Source organism: Mauremys mutica, chromosome 20 (assembly GCF_020497125.1).
Source record: "Mauremys mutica isolate MM-2020 ecotype Southern chromosome 20, ASM2049712v1, whole genome shotgun sequence".
In the NCBI taxonomy this organism is placed as follows: domain Eukaryota; kingdom Metazoa; phylum Chordata; order Testudines; family Geoemydidae; genus Mauremys; species Mauremys mutica.
Genome location: NC_059091.1, coordinates 20333458 through 20355095, shown reverse-complemented (window position 1 = coordinate 20355095; position 21638 = coordinate 20333458). Strand labels below are relative to the sequence as shown.

At 46.8% G+C, this 21638-nt stretch overlaps 1 protein-coding gene across 1 annotated transcript in view; it reads left to right on the top strand.

Moving 5' to 3' along the window:
* Positions 1-11287: 11287 nt before the first annotated feature.
* The window catches only part of LOC123353820 (latent-transforming growth factor beta-binding protein 4-like), a 28369-nt gene continuing 18018 nt past the window's right edge, over positions 11288-21638 (top strand). The window contains exon 1 of the mRNA XM_044995233.1: positions 11288-11318. Within this exon, the coding sequence (XP_044851168.1) occupies positions 11288-11318 (31 nt within the window). The remainder of the gene's footprint in view (positions 11319-21638) is intronic.

Sequence of the window (21638 nt, the reverse complement as noted above, 5' to 3'; positions counted from 1 at the left end):
GTAGCGTTGACAGTGCAGACATTGTTTGAGGTGCAAGGTTAAATCTTTTCATATAAGAAACAGCCCTCAATGCACTTCCCCACAAGCCACAACATAAGCAGAACCACTGGCTACTGCAAGAGTCGCTTTGCTGCCACAGCTATGGTGAGTGAGCCCACGAGGCAGGGGCGGGAGGTCTCGTGCTGCAGCTTTTCAGACATCTGGGATCAATGGTTGCAATCTCAGCACAGCCCCCTTTCCCATAGCCACCTGGATGGTGCTTAAGGACAGGCACCAATGTCAAGCCCTGCACAAACAATTTGCTTGTTAAAGAAGCAGCCCTGGGTTGGGGTGGAAAGGAACAGGAAGTGTGCCCCCGCCTTTTTTTGGAAATGCTGGCTGCAGTATGCGGTGATCCTATCCAACCACAAAGGGCATGCTTGGGAAAGCGTGGTTGTGTGACGGAGATTTCACCAAATCGGAGTGGATTACTTGCTGAATTGCTTGCAAAATAAGGGCTTATAACTTATAACTTCCCGCAGTTCCCCTAGGTAACCATATGTGACATCATTCTCCTGAGGGTAACAGAAGTGAAAAGACAGGAGATGCTGCAAGCATCTGGTTACTTACCTGGTCCTTATGCTGCAATGCTGTGTGCCGCAATGACGCCGGAAGAGTTAATATTGGAGTGGTGTGGGAAAGTGTCCTACCATGGCGGAGGAAATAAGGCATCTCTTCCCAGAAACCTTCTGTAAAGGATTGCAGAGTACCTCCACGAGAGCTTTCTAAAAATGTCCATGGAGGATTCCCGGTCCATCCCCAGGCACAGAAAAAGTTACTTTCAGAGATCACTCTCTTTGTAGCTGGACTGGCCGCCACTAACTAGTATCCCAATTTTTTAATTCAGATTAAACAAATAATAATAGCATTTAACTCTACAGTTTGATTGAAAATGTGTACTCAGGAGAGTGTACTCACCAGAGATCAGTTGGCTTAACTTCTGTACAGTGAGAGACAATTGATCAAACAATTAATCAATTTGAAAACATCTAGAAGATAATAAGGTGATAAGTAACAGTCAGAATGGATTTGTCAAGAACAAAACATGTCAAACCAACCTGATCGCTTTCTTTGACAGGGTAACAGGCCTTTTGGATGGGGGGAAGTGGTATATGTGGTATATCTTGACTTTAGTAAGGCTTTTGATACTGTCACACATAATCTTCTCATAAACACACTAGGGGAAATGCAACCTAGATGTAGCTACTCTAAGGTGGGTGCAAAACTGGTTGGAAAACCGTTCCCAGAGAGTAGTTATCAGTGGTTCCCAGTCTAGCTGAAAGGGTATAATGAGTGGGGTCCTTCAGGGATCAGTTCTGAGTTCAGTTCTGTGAAAAATCTTCATCAATCATTTAGATAATGGCATACAGAGTACACTCATAAAGTCTGTGGATGACACCAAACTGGGCGGACTTGCAAGTGCTTTAGAGGATAGGATTAAAATTCAAAATAATCTGGACATACTAGAGAAATGGTCTGAAGTAAACAGGGTGAAGTTCAATAAGAACAAATGCAAAATACTCCACTTAGGAAGGAACAATTGGTTGTACAAATACAAACTGGGAAATGACTGCCTAGGAAGGAAAACGGCAGAAAGTGATTTGGGGGTCAGCGTGGACCACAAGTTAAATGTGAGTTAACAGTGTAACACTGTTGCAAAAAAAAGCAAACATCATTCTGGGATGTATTAGCAGGAGTGTTGTAAGCAAGACACAAGAAATAATTTTTCTGTTCTAATCCGCGCTGATTAGGGCTCAATTGGAATATTGTGTTCAGGTCTGGGCGCCACATTTCAGGAAAGCTGTGGACACATGGGAAAAAGTCCAGAAAAGAGCAACAAAAATGATTAAAGGTCTAAAAATGACCTATGAAGGCAGATTGAAAAAATGGGTTTGTTTAGTCTGGAAAAGAGAAGGCTGAGAGGGGACACGATAACAGTTTTCAAGTACATAAAAGGTTGTTACTAGGAGGAAGGAGAAAAATTGTCGTTCTCAACCTCTGAAGATAGCACAAGAAGCAATGGGTTTAAATTGCTGCAAGGCAGGTTTAGGTTGGATATTAGGAAAATATTCCTAACTGTCAGGGTGGTTAGCCGCTGGAATAAATTGCCTAGGGAGATTTTGGAATCTCCATCATTGGGGATTTTTAAGAACAGTTTAGACAAACACCTGTCAGGGATGGTCTAGATAAAAAATAGTCCTGCCATGAGAACATGGGACTGGACTAGATGACCAATGAAGGTCCCTTCCAGTCCTAAGATTCTATGATTGTGGGATAGTGTTGGTGGAGTCTCCACACCCGAGTCTGGTGACATGGAGCTGAGCTGCATCCACACTTCAAAATGTCTGGGTTCTGACTTACATCACATTGGGACTTGGACTCTGACGCACCCCCAGCAGGCTCTGCAGGCCTGAGTGAAACTAACTTCTTTGTGGGCAGAAGCAGGGCTTGGTCTTAAACCTGGGTAAGAGCCCTGGTTTAATATGCTGTGTAGACACACCATAGGGGTCCACCCACAGACAAGGCCAGATTTCCAGTTAGGCACAGTAACCACATGCCTAGGGGTGCCAGCATTCTAGGGGCACTTTACCTCTCTAAACCTGTGTGTAACATGTAGGTCAGCTGCAGACGGGGGGACACTGAAGATGCAGTGCCTAGGGGTGTGTAAGGTTTATATCCGGCCCTGCCCTCCGGGCCTTGAGACGCTGTTTGATAATCATCTCTGTGTTGCCTGGCTATGTGTCAGTCTTGAGGCATTTATGACACTGGGCCATTTTAAAGTTACAAACTGATGAGGAAACACCTCAGGCGCCTGAGTCACTTTGATTCTAAGTAAAAAGCTTGTACGTTTTTTAACTGCTGCTTCCATTGCCGTTGCTCAGTCTGTTGCTTTGGGCCACGTTACGTCCCCTTCCACCAGCAATCGTCTTTGAATTCCCTCATTGGTTTGTGGTGTCACTAATCTCCCCTGCAGCACTTAGGACATTTCCAACCGATCACTAGTCAGCTAACGTTTTTAGCTCTTCCTCATACACAGCTACAGTTTCACCTTGCTCCTCACTCTGTGATGACACTTGAATTGTTCTACGGTAACGCTTGGCTGTGCTGTCTATTGCTCTGTTCAGATCTCTTGCAGGTCTTCTGAAATTTTACCTCCTGCTTCCTGGGAGTGCAACAAACTCCTGAAGAGGGAGTAGGTTTTGCTTAAGCAGCCTCTGAGGCATATCAAGGTTTCAGCTGCAAAGAATGCAAAGCACAAGGGTAGCATTGACAGTGCAGACATTGTTTGAGGTGCAAGATTAAATCCATTTGTCTTTTATTTATAATCTCATTTGCGAGGAAATTAGTGGCTCCGGCTTTCCATAGATTAATGCTGATCCTCACTTTCTACAGGAAACTCTTCAATTTTCCCATCACTCACCAGTCTTGCATTTTTCCTCATCACCAGCTGTGATTGTAGCTCTTGTCTGCAGCTGTCATCTTGGAGAGGCAGACAGTGTTGGAAAGTGACTGCTCAGTGCAACCAAAATAAGTGCTCAAGAGAGCCTGCTGGGAACTCGCTGCTTCGCTTAACTGCATCCTCACAGAATGTGTGTGTGCATAGACCCCAACTCCATGGGTGCTCAGCACCCACTGGGAGGCCCGTGGATCAGCACCTCCCAGCGCCTCGCGCCCGCTGCGATCGGCTGTTCAACAGCATGCAGGAGGTGCTGGGGGCGAGGGGGCAGAGAAGGGGTGTGGGGGTTTGGGTGTGGGTGGGAAGAGGTGGGGCAGGGGTGGAGGTTTGCTGGAAAGGGTGCATTGGGGGTCGAGCACCCCCTCCCCTCCAACGGGGGTGGTAGTGTGGTATTGTCTGTGTGTGTGGTGGGGATCCCACTGACTAAAACAGGAAGTAAGTGGCACAGGATCGAATAGGCTGAGCTAGCAATCCAAGGCAGAGTAGGGCAAGGTTATATCCCATAATATTCTAGGCAACTCTGCCAAGAGCACTGTACTACACTCCCCCACTTTCCCACCCTGAGGAGCAGCAGAAACATCCCTTTACTCCCCCAGAGCTGGCAGTGGGGCCCTCCAGATATTTACCTCGGCAGCCTGGGTGTCTCGGGAGGGGCAGGCATGCTGAGCTCTTACCCTCCTGCCCCATCGCACAACCCTCCCATGCTGGAGGGGTGGGGGTGGGGGGTGCTGGCAGAGCCCTGCTGCAGGGCTCAGAGTTGATGCCCCAGTGAGAGGCACAGTGCAGCCAAATTTGGCCTCCAGGATCTCTCTCCCATCCTTCCCTGTGTCACTGGTACCTACATGTATCACAATTTCCCGTCTCTTCCTAATAACTGGAGTTCCCTCCCCTGGAGAGGTAGCCTCAGTGGGAGAGGATGCCATGGCATCCTCTGGAAGGTGCATCCAGTGTCTGTACAAAGGGAGCTGAGTGGGTCAGAGGCTCAGACCACAGGGCATATTGCAAATATCACGGTTGCTATTCCCAGTTCACTCTCACTGGCTGTAACAACAACTGTGCATGGAAACCTTATGGATGGAGGCCAGGTGTGCACAAACGTCACTGGGTGATTGGGGGAAGCAGGTTCACCCAAGCCTGATTGTGGGGATGGGGGGACATATAAAATCTGTTTGGGGCTGCTTTCCTCCCAATGCACCTTTTCCTCCAGCAGAGAAGAGCTCGTGCAGCTGCTGGATCAAGCATTCTCCACCAACAGCTGTTCTTCTCCCCCTCTCCACACTGCAACCTCCAGTGAAACATGAAAAACACTTAGGAATGAAATCCCCAAAATCAGGAAATAAAAAGTTCTGCCAGCGACCAGCACATGCCCTCAGCTTCTCCACTCCCGGCAGGCTGCACCGTTACCCTGGCTACTGCGCCACACACTGCAAACTGAGCTCTGCCCCCCCAGGAACGCCAGCCTGTCGTCAGCCGTGTGCGCTCAGCCCTTCGCCAAGTGACTCTGCCAACAGAACCAGCTACGGCACCAAACAGCCACAGCCACTAGAGCTGGGGAAGGAGCAGAGTTCAGGTCGCAGCGCGCAGCCTGTGGCGTATGGGGATGTGTAACTCAGCCAGGGGTAAGCAGGGAGCCTCTCTAGCTCTTGGTGTCTGGGATTAGCCTCCGTCCTTGGCTTGGTGGTCTGGTTCCAGCAGCCTCAACACTGAGTCTGAGCTCACTTTCCTCAGTGTAGACGTCGGGTCGTTTCTGACGAGCTTCCTCATTCTCGATAAACTCCCCATTTATGAGCCATGGGCTAGTTTTGGGCACAACACCACCCCTCAATAGTTGGCAGTTCATAAAATAAGGCCAGATCCTCAGCTGGTGTAAATGGGGGTGTGGACTCCTTTGGATCGATGCCGATTTACACCAGTTGGGGATCTGGGAATATCTGCAGTTCTACACTGGTAACTTGTGATTGTGAATCTAACCCTTAAGGGCGCCTGCTCAGAACAGCTTTGCCGATGCTCACTGAGGCAGGGACAGCTGAGTTTACGCATGTCTTCAGGAAGGCAGTCGAATGAGGAAGCTTTGGAGAATGAAGTCTTGGTTGTCAGGACAGTATAATGGGGCCCCAGTTAATGACCCTAGCCCACATGCCATCATAGACTCCGCTGGCCAATGGCAAACAGGAGAGCAAAGAAATGTCTTTAGCCACAGGGAATGTGTTGTTCTAAAGCAGACAGAGGAGGAAATAAGGCAGGTGAGCCACACCCCACTGCTCACCACAATCCAGACAGGACAGAGCAAACTACCAGGAAACACCTGAGAAAGGAGAAGTCACTGAGCAGAAATTGACTTTATGTGGGCAAAACCCACTTGTGTGTGCAGTGTTTTTCCTCAGGGGAAGGTTGATCTATTTGGAAGAAGCACGTTTGTGACACTGATTGGACCAGAGCTGTTCCTCTAGGAGGGGCCACAAGAAAAGGGGACCTGGTAAGACCCACACATGAGAGTGATCATAGGAGGAGGAGCTTGAGTGTATTTCTTTGCCTTTCTTCACCTTGAGCTCATGGACACCTTGATGGGAGGACTGGAGAGTCCCAAGTCCTGAGGACTCTCCTTTGAAGAACCTGCCATATGGGACCATAGACAAGGATCATCTGTCGGGAATCAGGGCCTGCAGCAGAGCCAGTCTCCAGGCAACCTAACGAGTGCAGCTGGCCTGTACCAAGCTGCCTGATTGGTGGGAAGAGTCAGCAGACAGGCTCCGAAGCCCAGCAGCAGCAGTTCAGTAGCTGCTCAAAGCTTTTGCCCACAGCTATGGTAGCTCTGGCCTTGGTGCAGCCCGGCTCCTGCCTTGTCTCTCTCCAAATAACCTGGTTCTGACCCTCAGCTCCGATTCCTCATCTCCAACTTCAGCTCCAACCCTGATTCTGACCCTGGATTTTGACTCCTAGATCCTGCCTCTGGCTCTGATTCTTGGCACTGGCATTTGGCCTCTGGCTCTGACCCTGACCCCAGGCTCCGGTTATTTGCTGCCAGATCCTGCTCTGACCACTAGACCTGACCACCCACATCCCACTCTCTGACACCGTCAAGCATGGATAGTCATTAGCTGCCTCTTCCATCTTCTTCCAGTGTTAACCATGTTACTACGGCACCACCTGGAACAGGACTGATGTTCTGTCTGCGTCTCCAAGACGACAGCTGCAGACAAGAGCTACAATCACAGCTGAGACTTGGACATCACCATCTCACGCATAGGGAGCCACACTGTGAGCTGGATGAAGATCTGTTCTTCTGTTTGTTTCTGTTAAGAAGAGCCACAGCTAAGAAAGTGACTTCGGCATTACAGCTGCACCATCTTAGATAACTGCTTACAGCAAGAGTCATTAACAACCCAGGACACTGATATCTCTAACCACAATGTTAGCAACCAGGTGCTCAGTATGGGCACCTCTTCAGTTTTACTGAATGCAGGATTAAAAAGGTTAGTTGTGACCTGATACTTCACACCAGTTAATTTTAACAAGAGGGAAGGAACACTGGCCAGAATAGGGAAATAACAGATGAAGAATATTTAGCTAAGTTAGATCTATGCAACTCTGCAGGGCCTGATGAAATTCACCCTAGTGTACTTAAGAAACTAGCTGAAGCAATCTCTGAAGCATTAACGATTACCTTCCAGAACTCATGGAGGGTGGGTGAGGTTCATAACAAGGGCACAGTTCAAAACAATGTAAAAAGCAGCTCTTAGGGAAATATAGACCAGAGAACCCAACTTCAATACCCAGAAAGATACTAGAAGAAATGATTAAACTACCAATTTATTAAAACCTAGAGGATAATAGGTGAAAAGTAATAACCAACATGGATTTGTCAAGAACAAGTCATGCCAAACAAACATAATTCCCATCTTTGATTGGTTACCCAGTCTAGTGGATGAGGGGAAGAGGTGGCCGTGATGTAGCTTGGAGTTAGTAAGTCTTTCAACACAATCCCACATTACATTTTTCTCCTCGAACTAAGTAAATATAGTATAGATAAAACTACCACAAGGAAAGTGCAAAGATAGTTGGAATTCCTTATTCACAGGAGAGGTATAGGGACTCACTGGCTTGGCAGCAGCACTGCAGAAAAGGGTGTGAGGTTTCTGGCAGACCACAAAAGGAATGTGAGTCTACAGTGTGATGCTGTTGAAAAAAGGCAAATGCCATTCTGGGATGTATTAACAGGAGTGGGGTGGGTCAGAGATGGGAAGTGACTGTTCTCTACTCGGCGCGGGAGAACCATGTCCAGGTTTGGGTGCTGCACTTCAAGAAAGATGAGGACAAATTGTACAGAGTCCAGCGGAGAACAACAGAAATGATCCACATGTTCCATAGAATCTCTATGGATAGAAATTTCATGCTCTAGTAAAAATATAACATTAGGGATCTATTATCGACCACCTGACCAGGACAGTAATAGTGATGATGAAATGTTAAGGGAAATTAGAGAGGCTATCAAAATTAAGAACCCAATAATAGTGGGGGAGTTCAATTATCCCCATATTGACTGGGAACATTTCACTTCAGGACGAAATGCAGAGATAAAATTTCTCGATACTTTAAATGACTGCTTCATGGAGCAGCTGGTACGGGAACCCACAAGGAGAGAGGCAACTCTAGATTTAATCCTGAGTGGAGCGCAGGAGCTAGTCCAAGAGGTAACTATAGCAGGACCGCTTGGAAATAGTGACCATAATACAATAGCATTCAACATCCCTGTGGTGGAAAGAACACCTCAACAGCCCAACACTGTGGCATTTAATTTCAAAAGGGGGAACTATACAAAAATGAGGGGGTTAGTTAAACAAAAGTTAAAAGGTTCAGGGACTAAAGTGAAATCCCTGCAAGTTGCATGGGCCCTTTTTAAAGACACCATAATAGAGGCCCAACTTCAATGCATACCCCAAATTAAGAAACACAGTAAAAGAACTAAAAAAGAGCCACTGTGGCTTAACAACCATGTAAAAGAAGCAGTGAGAGATAAAAAGACTTCCTTTAAAAAGTGGAAGTCAAATCCTAGTGAGGCAAATAGAAAGGAGCACAAACACTGCCAACTTAAGTGCAAGAGTGTAATAAGAAAAGCCAAAGAGGAGTTTGAAGAACGGCTAGCCAAAAACTCCAAAGGTAATAACAAAATGTTTTTTAAGTACATCAGAAGCAGGAAGTCTGCTAAACTGCCAATGGGGTCCCTTGACGATCAAAATACAAAAGGAGCGCTTAAAGACGATAAAGTCATTGCGGAGAAACTAAATGGATTCTTTGCTTCAGTCTTCATGGCTGAGGATGTTAGGGAGATTCCCAAACCTGAGCTGGCTTTTGTAGGTGACAAATCTGAGGAACTGTCACAGATTGAAGTGTCACTAGAGGAGGTTTTGGAATTAATTGATAAACTCAACATTAACAAGTCACCGGGACCAGATGGCATTCACCCAAGAGTTCTGAAAGAACTCAAGTGTGAAGTTGCGGAACTATTAACTAAGGTTTGTAACCTGTCCTTTAAATCGGCTTCGGTACCCAATGACTGGAAGTTAGCTAATGTAATGCCAATATTTAAAAAGGGCTCCGGGGGTGACCCCAGCAATTACAGACCGGTAAGTCTAACGTCGGTACCAGGCAAATTAGTCGAAACAATAGTTAAGAATAAAATTGTCAGACACATAGAAAAACATAAACTGTTGAGCAATAGACAACATGGTTTCTGTAAAGGGAAATCGTGTCTTACTAATCGATTAGAGTTCTTTGAAGGGGTCAACAAACATGTGGACAAGGGGGATCCGGTGGATATAATGTACTTAGATTTCCAGAAAGCCTTTGACAAGGTCCCTCACCAAAGGCTCTTACGTAAATTAAGCTGTCATGGGATAAAAGGGAAGGTCCTTTCATGGACTGAGAACTGGTTAAAAGACAGGGAACAAAGGGTAGGAATTAATGGTAAATTTTCAGAATGGAGAGGAGTAACTAGTGCTGTTCCCCAAGGGTCAGTCCTAGGACCAATCCTATTCAATTTATTCATAAATGATCTGGAGAAAGGGGTAAACAGTGAGGTGGCAAAGTTTGCAGATGACACTAAACTGCTCAAGATAGTTAAGACCAAAGCAGATTGTGAAGAACTTCAAAAAGATCTCACAAAACTAAGTGATTGGGCAACAAAATGGCAAATGAAATGTAATGTGGATAAATGTAAAGTAATGCACATTGGAAAAAATAACCCCAACTATACATACAATATGATGGGGGCTAATTTAGCTACAACGAGTCAGGAAAAAGATCTTGGAGTCATCGTGGATAGTTCTCTGAAGATGTCCACGCAGTGTGCACGGTCAAAAAAGCAAACAGGATGTTAGGAATCATTAAAAAGGGGATAGAGAATAAGACTGAGACTATATTATTGCCCTTATATTAATCCATGGTACGCCCGCATCTCGAATACTGTGTACAGATGTGGTCTCCTCACCTCAAAAAAGATATTCTAGCACTAGAAAAGGGCAACTAAAATGATTAGGGGTTTGGAGAGGGTCCCATATGAGGAAAGATTAAAGAGGCTAGGACTCTTCAGCTTGGAAAAGAGAAGACTAAGAGGGGATATGATAGAGGTATATAAAATCATGAGTGATGTTGAGAAAGTGGATAAGGAAAAGTTATTTACTTGTTCCCATAATACAAGAACTAGGGGTCACCAAATGAAATTAATAGGCAGCAGGTTTAAAACAAATACAAGGAAGTTCTTCTTCACGCAGCGCACAGTCAACTTGTGGAACTCCTTACCTGAGGAGGTTGTGAAAGCTAGGACTATAACAATGTTTAAAAGGGAACTGGATAAATTCATGGTGGCTAAGTCCATAAATGGCTATTAGCTAGGATGGGTAAGAATGGTGTCCCTAGCCTCTGTTCGTCAGAGGATGGAGATGGATGGCAGGAGAGAGATCACTTGATCATTGCCTGTTAGTTTCACTCCCTCTGGGGCACCTGGTATTGGCTACTGTCGGTAGACAGATACTGGGATAGATGGACCTTTGGTCTGACCCGGTACGGCTGTTCTTATGTTCTTATGATCAAAGGTTTAGAAAACATGACCTGTGAGGAAAGGTTGAAAGAGCTGAGCATGTTTTGTGCAGAGAAGAGACAGCTGAGGGGGGACATGATAACAATCTGCAAATATGCAAAAGGTTGTTATAAAGAGGACTGTGATCAATTGGTGCCCATGTCCACCAAGGGTAGGACAAGAAGGAATTGCCTTAGTTAGCAGCAAGGGAGATTTAGGTTAGATATCAAGAAAAACTTTCTAATTCTAAGGATGGTTTAGCACAGGAACAGGTGACCTAGGGAGACTGTGGAATCCCTGTTATTGGGGGGTTTTAAGAACATGTTGGACAAACACCTGCCAGGGATGTTCTAGGTGCACTTGGTCCTGCCTCAGCGCATGGGGATGGATTATATGACCTTCTGAGGTCCCTTCAACTCCACATTTCTGTGATTCTGTGAAGTAGGGTTGGGCTCTCTGCACTGTGGTCAGTTTGCCCCATAGGTGCTCAGCAAAGTAAATGATTATGGGTCTGGGGGAAGTGGTAGGGCAGAAGGAAGGAGAGCAGGGCACGCTGAGAAGAGGGTGCTTTTCTGTGTGCAGTGCTGTTGATTGATACGATATAATCAAACAGGACATGAGTCAACTTGGTTTCCTGTCTAATTTCCCCAAGATAAGGAGGCTGCAAAGCTCAGAATCCATAGAACTCGACCTGCCCTGACAGCATCTGAGCCACCATGGCAACCCGAGATGATGTGTATCCATTGGGTGAGTGGAACAAAGTCCATGGGCTGAACACAGGTGGGACTAGGAGAGTCCAGAGGGGCCCAGGGGTCTGTCTGCACTGGAGCTGGAAAGAGAACGTTCCAGCTCAAGAAGACAGTTGCAATAGCTCTCATCTAGCTTGAAACAGAAGTGTCGCCATGGTGTTGAGAGAGGCTTGCCACCAGGACCATCCCTAGACATTTTGGTGCCCTATGCAAACCCTGCTCCCCACCGGGGGGAGAGCTGGCTCCAGGCTTCTGCGGGGGGTGGGGTGGTCCCAGGCCTCCACAGGGAGCCTCCAGGGGGGAGGAAGGAAACCGCCCCCATCACGAGCCAGTGAAGCGGAGTGGGTTGGGACTAGGTCGCTTCACTTCCTGCCACCTGGTGATTGCAGGGTGGGCCCAACCCCGCACTCACAGGTGGCGGGAAGTGGAGTGACCCAGCCCCTGCCTGATCCGCTCTGCTCCCCTGGCTCTCAGCCTTGGGACTTGGGGAGCAGGGTGAACCTCTCCCTAGCATTCACCAGTGGTGCGGCTGGGAGTCAGCAGAGTGGAGCAAGCTGGGTCCAGGTTGCTCCACTCCCTGCTGTCTGGTGAGTGCAGGGCATGCCTGATCTGTCTTGCTGTCCCCCAGGATGTAGCTCAGGGGAAGGGGGGCAGTGGGGCCATGGCTGGGTGGAAAAGGGGTGGGGTTTGGGACAAGAGGAGGAGCAGGATGGGGACAGTTTTCCTGGCCAGCTCAGCCAGCCAGGGGATCGGACTGGCCACTGGAGCAGCATGCAGCTGTGTAGGGTACCTAGAATTTTGGGGCAATTTGGTGCCCCAAATTTCCTGGTGCCCTACGGAGCTGTGTAGTTTGCGTATGGGTAAGGACGGTCCTGCTTGCCACTCCAGCCTTGTATTACACTCTCAAGGTTACAGCTTTCCTCTGACCTTGGCTTGGTAACCACTTGCACCGCCCGAATGCAAAATACCCATTTGAACCCAGGAAGGAGAACTTGGGAATTCCTTCTTGTGGGGTACCCTCAAGTCCTTTCACCCCCCACTCACCCGGGGAAGAGCTGAGACAGAAAACAAAGGAAATTAGCTGTGGCTACAAGAACATAAGAATGACCATACTGGCTCACACCAAAGGTCCATCCAGCCCAGTATCCTGTCTACCAACAGTGGCCAATGCCAAGTGCCCCAGAGGGAGTGAACCCTAACAGGTAATGATCAAGTGATCTCTCTCCTGCCATCCATCTCCACCCTCTGACTAGGGACACCATTCCTTACCTATCCTGGCTAATAGCCATTAATGGACTTATCCTCCATGAATTTATCCAGTTCTCTTTTAAATGCTGTTATAGTCCTAACCTTCACAACCTCCTCAGGCAAGGAGTTCCACAGATTGACTGTGCGCTGTGTGAAGAAGAACTTCCTTTTATTTGTTTTAAACCTTCTGCCTATTAATTTCATTTGGTGGCCCCTACTTCTTGTATTATGGGAATAAGTAAATAACGTTTCCTTATCTACTATCTCCACATCACTCATGATTTTATATACCTCTATCATATCCCCCCTTAGTCTTCTCTTTTCCAAGCTGAAGAGTCCTAGCCTCTTTAATCTCTCCTCCTATGGGACCCATTCCAAACCCCTAATCATTTTACTTGCCCTTCTCTGAACCTTTTCTAGAGCCAGTATATCTTTTTTGAGATGAGGAGACCACATCTGTATGCAGTATTCAAGATGTGGGTGTACCATCGATTTATATAAGGGCAATAATATATTATCCATCTTATTCTCTATCCCCTTTTTAATAATTCCTAACATCCTGTTTGCTTTTTTGACCACCTCTGCACACTGCGTGGACGTCTTCAGAGAACTATCCACTATGACTCGAAGATCTTTTTCCTGATTAGTTGTAGCTAAATTAGCCCCCATCATATTGTATGTATAGTTGGGGTTATTTTTCCAGTGTGCATTACTTTACATTTATACACATTAAATTTCATTTGCCATTTTGTTGCCCAATCACTTAGTTTTGTGAGATCTTTTTGAAGTTCTTCACAGTCTGCTTTGGTCTTAACTATCTTGAGCAGTTTAGTATCATCTGCAAACTTTGCCAGCTCACTTTTTATCCCTTTCTCCAGATCATTTATGAATAAGTTGAATAGGATTGGTCCTAGGACTGACCCTTGGGGAACACCACTAGTTACCCCACTCCATTCTGAAAATTTACCATTTATTCCTACCCTTTGTTCTCTGTCTTTTAACCAGCTCTCAGTCCATGAAAGGACCTTCCCTTTTATCCCATGACAGCTTAATTTACGTAAGAGCCTTTGGTGAGGGACCTTGTCAAAGGCTTTCTGGAAATCTAAGTAGACTATGTCCACTGGATCCCCCTTGTCCACATGTTTGTTGACTCCTTCAGAGAACTCTAATAGATTAGTAAGACACAATTTCTCTTACCAGTCTGTAATTGCTGGGATCACCTCTAGAGCCCTTTTTAAATATTGGCGTTACATTAGCTAACTTCCAGTCATTGGGTACAGAAGCCAATTTAAATGACAGGTTACAAACCATAGTTAATAGCTCCGCAACTTCACATCTGAGTTCTTTCAGAACTCTTGGGTGAATGTCATCTGGTCCCGGTGACTTATTAATGTTGAGTTTATCAATTAATTCCAAAACCTCCTCTAGTGACACTTCAATCTGTGACAATTCCTCAGATTTGTCACTTACAAAAGCCAGCTCAGGTTTGGGAATCTCCCTAACATCCTCAGCCGTGAAGACTGAAGCAAAGAATCCATTTAGTTTCTCCGCAATGACTTTAACGTCCTTTTGTATCTCGATCATCCAGGGGTCCCACTGGTTGTTTAGCAGGCTTCCTGCTTCTGATGTACTTAAAAAAAAATTATTACCTTTGGAGTTTTGGGCTAGCCATTCTTCAAACTCCTCTTTGGCTTTTCTTATTACGTTTTTACACTGAATTGGACAGTGTTTATGCTCCCTTCCATTTTCCTCACTAGTATTTGACTTCCACTTTTCAAAAGATGCCTTTTTATCTCTCACTGCTTCTTTTACATGTTTGTTAAGCCACTGTGGCTCTTTTTAAGTTCTTTTACTGTGTTTCTTAATTTGGGGTATATATTTAAGTTGGGCCTCTATTATGGTGTCTTTAAAAAGCGTCCATGCAGCTTGCAGAGATTTCATTTTAGTCACTGTACCTTTTAATTTCTGTTTAACTAACCCCCTCATTTTCGCATAGTTCCCCTTTTTGAAATTAAATGCCACAGTGCTAAGCTGTTGAGATGTTCTTCCCACCACAGGGATGTTAAGTGTTGTTATAGAGCGGTCCTGTTATAGTTACCTCTTGGACCAGCTCCTGCGCTCCACTCAGGACTAAATTGTGAATTGCCTTTCCCCTGTGGGTTCCCGTACCAGCTGCTCCATGAAGCAGTCATTTAAAGTATCAAGAAATTTTGTCCCTGCATTTCATCCTGAGGTGATATGTTCCCAGTCAATATGGGGATAATTGAAATTCCCCACTATTATTGAGTTCTTAATTATGGTAGCCTCTCTAATTTCCCATAGCATTTAATCATCACTATCACTGTACCTGTCAGGTGATCGATAATAGATCCCTAATGTTATATTCGTATTATATAAGCTAATCAAACAAAAATCACAAACTTCTTAAAACACCAAAAATTCAATCCTGTTCTTAAAAAAGGTAAACTTTATTTTTAAAAAAGGAAAAAATACATCTGGGACTTAGACTTTTTGGCTAGATCTTAAAAGAAACAATTACAAAAATGAAGCACCCATAATAGCTTTCTTGGGGGTTCAGCTTAAAGGATACAAGCAAACAAAAGCATCTGGGGTTAGCCCAGACGAGATCTACAAGCCAAAATAAACAGAAATAAACCTGATCGTGTCTAGCTAAACATTCCTAATTTACTTACATATTTGGGGGGGGGTTCAAATAAGTAATTCTAGGTTTGATCTGATGAATTTTCATATCTGGTTCAAACCTTACACAGCATTGCTGCTCCATGTCTCCATCTCCGGAGAACAACAGACAAAGGGAAAGTTTCTTTCCTAATTTTAAAAAGTTCTAGCTTTCCCATTGGCTCTTCTGGTCAGGCCTTGGGGACTTTTTAACCCTGTACAGGTAAAGCAAGCAGAAAACAGCTACCAAGAGGGATTTTACAGCTAACTGGCTGGCTGGGTGTCCATCAAAGGGGGCTATCCCCCACTTCATTTATCACTGATAGCTTTCCACCACGTTCACAGCTACTGAATCCCAGGGGATAACTGCAGATCAGTCTGGTCCCTGGAAGCAGAGCAGCCCAAAGTCTTCCCTGATTCATCCTCAACTGTCCGTAGCCCCAAGGGACCAGTCCAGCAGCTGGCAAGAGCCAGAGTGGAGGAGTACGTTGGCCACACCGCTCACCTCCGGGGATACCCACTGTGCCTGGGGGCTGTACCATAGAGCCAGTACAGGAGGGGCATTTCCAGGTAGCTGGTTGAGCCAGCTTTCTGTAGGGGCACAATGCTGGGATTCCAAAATATTATGATAGTATTATATGAAAGAATTGACTTCACTGGATTTACACCAGAATCACAGTGGATAAGCAAAATTTGGTTCATAGACAGGGGCCAGGAGACATATCTTTCTCTTTTTCTTTCTCTGTTGCTTATTTCTGAGTATAACATTTTAAAATGTGTATTTATTTTTTATTTCTCTCAAGTATTTCTCCTTCTCGTTCTGTTCTCCTCTCTGCCACCAGGGAGCACTCAAGTGTTAACCATTAAGTTCCCAGGCTGGCAGAATGTAATGCTGTATGTGCCGCATTTGTGCCCATCATGAGAGTCTCACAGAATGTGTCTCTGCCATGAAGCTGATACAGGCTTGGCAGCTCTCCAAGGGGTTATTGGCACTGTAATGAGGGGTGGGGTCATTGGATCTGGTCATTAGGACTAGCTGAATTGTTTAGGTGGGGGTTAAATCAATTTCTGAAGTGTTCACCAATATATGCCAGGCTAATATAATATATCATATGATCAATAGGTATGATTCCCATTACTTAAATTAATATGGATAGTATGTGCTTAATGCATATAACATTATTTGTATACACACTTCTATCAGTTACATGGCCTGGAACGGTGGCCTGTGTCTTCCTATGTCTTGTTCACCTATGCTAAGAATCCCATAACATCTTGCATTAGCCAGGAAAACTGTCAGGATCAACACATATGGGGTGTTCTGCTGTAGTAACAGGCAGGGAGTTACTCTCACTGGAATGTCCCAAAGATAAGGACAATATATATGGGACAAGCCTAGGAGGTGCCGTCACGCTTTTGGTAACTGGAATTCATGTGTCCAGAACAAAGAGCTAAAGGGTTTTGACGTTCCCCTCTGGTGTTATCTGGACCGGTGATCTGCTAGGTCACTCGAATCCTTGACTCTGGGAGCCAGCCTTAGCCTGCTCTGCTGTGAGAACCAGCACTCCTGGGCTGTTCACGCACAGCCTCTGGCATGTAAGCTGCTCCTTGGATTTTGCTGCTGAATGACATTAGCCAATATCTCCGGTCCCAGACACTACCCCAGGAACCTCCATCTTGCATTGTTCAGTTATGTCCCCTGGACACTACAATCTTATATGGGTTCATCAATTTAATAAAGAAATTGATATATACCAGGCTTGTTATCCTAAGGGGAGTCTCTGACAGGCCTCAAACCAAACGCACTGCTTCTGGTAGAATAAACAAACAAATTTATTAAGTATAAACATAGATTTTAAATGATTATAAGTCAAAGCAGAACAAGTCAGATTTGGTCAAATGAAATAAAAGCAAAACACATTCTAAGCTGATCTTAACACTTTCAGTGCCCTTACAAACTTAGATGCTTCTCACCACAGGCCTGTGACCAGTCCATGACCTGTACTATATACCCTTAACTAACACTTGGTCTGGGGAGCCATGGGTGACCTGGGGGGTGGCCTGGGGGCGCAGCAGGTGCTGGGAGGAGGTGGCCCGGGGGACACCACAGGTCTGGGGGGGCAGCCTGGGAAGGATGTCATAGGTGCTGGGGAGGTGGCGGCACATGGTCCGGGACCCCTGCTGGTGCTGGGGGGAGGGTTGGTGGGGCTGACAGGAGCTGTACTTGCAGCTCCTGGAGGGGGAGGAAGGCTGGGGGCTCCATGCACTGACCCTGCCATGAGCACCGGCTCCACAGCTCCTATTTGCTGGGAACCACAGCCAATGGGAGCTGCGGGGTCGGTGCCTGCAGGAAGAGGCAGTGCGCAGAGCCCCCTGGCCCTCCACCTAGGAGCTGCATGGACATGCCAGCCACTTCTATGGAGCCCCTCCCCAATGTAAGCAGCGCCCCGCACACCAGCCCCCTGCTCCAGCCCTGAGTCCCCTCCCACACCCAAACTACTGCTGCAGCTGGGAGGTGCGGTGGCCCAAAACTGCTCCAGCAGTGGCTGGCCAGGGCCAGCCACACCAGCTGCTTCAGAAGTCATGGAGGTCATGGAAAGTTACACCCCATATTCTTCATAGGATATTGTTATGATATGAATCTGGCATAACAGATGTGTTCTATGCAAGATAGGTAATGTGAGGTATCATTGGAAAGACTATGATTTACTGAATATGATTATCCTATTTGCATGTATGTATCAATTTAAGAATATTGACTATGTAATACCTGGGGAACATCCACCAGACAGTAGGCAATCAGTCTTATTTGGCCATTTAAGATGGACAATAGAACTTTGAAGATGCTAATCTCCCACCTTCCTGAGAAGCTTCCTGGGATGCTGCTTTGACACTTCAGGGTCATGGGATCACGTCACCTGGTACTGGACTACTAGTATTTTTCCACTAATAGGGGGTGAGGATCAAACTAGAAAACAAAGGATTCCCGCCATATTTAAATCCTGTTTAAGGCAGGGAAGTGAGTTAATCAGGTTTCATTCTTCACTGAATCCCTGCCCAGGATGGCTGCTGGAAACATCTTAGGCCCTGTTTACACTGGCAAGTTTCTGCGCAGTAAAGCAACTTTCTGCACTGTAACTCCCAAGGCGTACACACTGCCAGGCCACTTAGTGCACAGAAACTGTGTTGTTGTAGCACTGTAAAAAAACACCTCAACAAGAGGGATACGGATATCTGCGTCGGTGCCAGTATAGAGACCCTGGCCGATTCCAGCACTTCAATTGGCCTCCGGGAAATGTCCCACAATGCCCTTTCTTGCCTCTCTGGTCATCGGTTTGAACTCTATTGCCCTGCCCTCAGGTGACCAACCGTCATCCGCATCCCATAAATTCCTTTGGAAATCCCTTTCCTGTTCGCTTGGTGACCCGTGCAGTGGTCTCAGCACATCTTTCTAAGTGCCCATGCCTGCTCCACACACCAGGCGATCTCCCACTTGGAGCAATGCCGAGCTGCTGAACCTCATCACCATTTGCGGAGAGGAGGCTGTTCCGTGCCAGCTGGGCTGCAGCCATAGGAATTATGATACCTACGGACAGATTTCACGATGCATGACAGAAAGGGGCCGGGACACATTGCAGTGCAGGGTCAAAGTGAAGGAACTGCGGAACACCTATCACAAGATGCAGGAGGCAAACCGCCTCTCTGGTGCTGCACCCACAAGCTGCCGGTTCTACAAAAAGCTGGACGTGATACTCGGTGGCGACCCCACCTCCACTGCAAAGGCCACTGTGGATACTTCAGTGGCTCGCGTGCCAGTCAAAAGTCAACCGAGCCAGTAGGAGGAAATCTTGGACAAGGATGTGGAGTGGGAGGGGGACACAGAGGCAGAGGATGACTCGGAGGTCAGAGATGCATGCATCCAGGAGCTCTTTTCCACCTCAGTGGAGGCTAGCCAATCACAGCTGTTGGATGTTGGCAAAGTGCAAACAGGAGAGGAGGCCCCAATACGTGGATTTGATTTTGGGAATTGCTGAAATGAGTTGTTGGGGGAAGGAGGGTTGCACTCAACACCCATCCCTCTGCAGTTTGGCCCTGCTGCATTGTACTTCAAAGGAGAAGGTTGGCTATAATCCCTGGACATACACAAATCTTTAGCCGTCCCAGGACCCCTCCTCCTCCTGGGACCTTCCCTTCCCCCATCCCCCTCACTGCTGATGTTTTTTATTTGTTTGACTCTCTCCTCCAGTTGTTGTTTTTTAATAAAAGAATTGTGTTGGTTTGAGAGCAATCTTTGTTCTATTAATTGAAAGTAAAAAGAGCCCTGCAAAGCAACATACCATTACGTTAAACCCACATATTGCATCGTCTGCATCAATCACCTCCTAGCATTACAAGCACTGCACTCCTGAGCATAGCAAAAAATATTAGTGGCTTTTGGCTTCAAATTGCTGCCTCAAGGCATCTCTGATCCTTATGGCCCTGCACTGCGCCCATCTAATAGCCCTGGTCTCTGGCTGTTCAAACTCAGCCTTCAAGTGCTGAGCCGCTACAATCCAGCCCTGAGTGAAGCTTTCACCCTTTGCTTCACAAATATTATTGATCATACAGCATGTGCCTATAAGCATGGGAATATTGCCATCAGCCAGGTCCAGCTTTCCACAGAGGCAGCACCAGCGGCCTTTTAAATGGAAAAAAAGGACATCCAATGGCTATTCTGCACTTGCTCAGCCTGGTGTTGTACCACTCCTTGCTGCTGTCAATTTGCCCTGAGTATGGTTTCATAAGCCACAACATTAAGGTGTAGGCAGGATCTCCCAGGATCACAATGGGCATTTCAACTTCCCCTACAGAGATCTTCTGCTTGCGGCTTCCTGCTTGCGGCTTCCTGAACAGGCCAGTGTTCCAAAAGATGCCTGTGTCATGCACAAGTATCAGAGGGGTAGCCATGTTAGTCTGGATCTGTAAAAGCAGCAGAGAATCCTGTGGCACCTTATAGACTAACAGACGTTTTGGAGCATGAGCTTTCGTGGGTGAATACCCACTTCGTCAGATGCCAGCCTGTGTTAATGTCTGTGAAATGCCCCTGGTGATCCACACGCGCCTGGAGAACCATTGAGAAATACCCCTTGAGATTAATGTACTCAGTGGCTAAGTAGTCTGGTGCCAGAACTGAAATAATCGTGCCATCCATCACCCCTCCACAGTTAGGGAAGCCCATTTGTGCAAAGCCATCCACAATGTCGCCCACATTGCCCAGAGTCACGGTCTTTTGGAGCGGCATGTGATTAATGGCCCTGCAGACTTCCATCAACATGAGTCCAACGATCAACTTTCCACTCCAAACTGGTTAACAACCAATCAGTAGCATTCTGGAGTAGCCGGCTTCCACAGTGCAATCGCCACACACTTCTCCAGTGGCAGGGAAGCTCTCATTCTCCTGTCCTTGTGCCGCAGGGCTGGGATGACCTCATCAGATAGTCCCATGAATGTGGTTTTCCTCATCAGAAATTCTGCAGCCACTGCTCATCATCCCAGACGTGCATCACGATGTGATCCCACCACTCAGTGTTTGTTTCCCGAGCCCAAAAGCGGTGTTCCACTGTGGTCAGCACCTCCGTGAATGCCACAAGCAATCTCGTATCGTAGCTACTACCCATGGCGAAATCAATGTCGCACTCCTCTTGCCTTTGTAGTTTAAAGAATAACTGCACTGTCACTTGTGACATGTTGGTCAGAGCAAGCAGCATACTGGTCAACAGTTGGGATCCATTCCTGCAACCCGAAGAGGCAGGATGCGCAATACACAAACTGTTGAAAGATGGTGCCAAATTCAGACACAAGGACAGGGAATGCTGGGATGCGAAGCAATGCATAATGGGGTACTCTGCCAGGACCCAAGATTCCCCCAGACCCTCTCTGCTTTCCCACAACTCTGAGTGGCAGAAGAGAAAGAGGTGCTCTGTGGGATAGATGCCCAGAGTGCACTGCTCTGAATGCGGCTGCAAGTGTGAACATGCTATTGCACAGGCAGGTGACAGTGTGAACACACAGCAGCCGTTTCCATCACTTTCAGTAGAACAGACGGGCTCTCCTCTCTCAAGCTCTGCGCTAGCTCCATCCCCAGCTATGGGCTGGATGCAGGAATCTCTGGGTCATTTTTTGGCCCGTGCAGTGTGAGAGGCCGGATCAGCCTGCTCCCGTCCTGGCCTTAGACTCTCTGAATTAATGGCTCGGTCTTCGCTCCCAGGGGACCTGTGGTGCCGTCACCTCCCCAGCTCCCTGGTCCTCCACGGAGTTTCCCTGGGGGAGATCGGTCGGAGCTGAATTTCAAAGCCGCCCCCCCTTTCTAGCTCCCTTCCTAGGAAAGCACAATGGGGTTCCACAGCCTGCT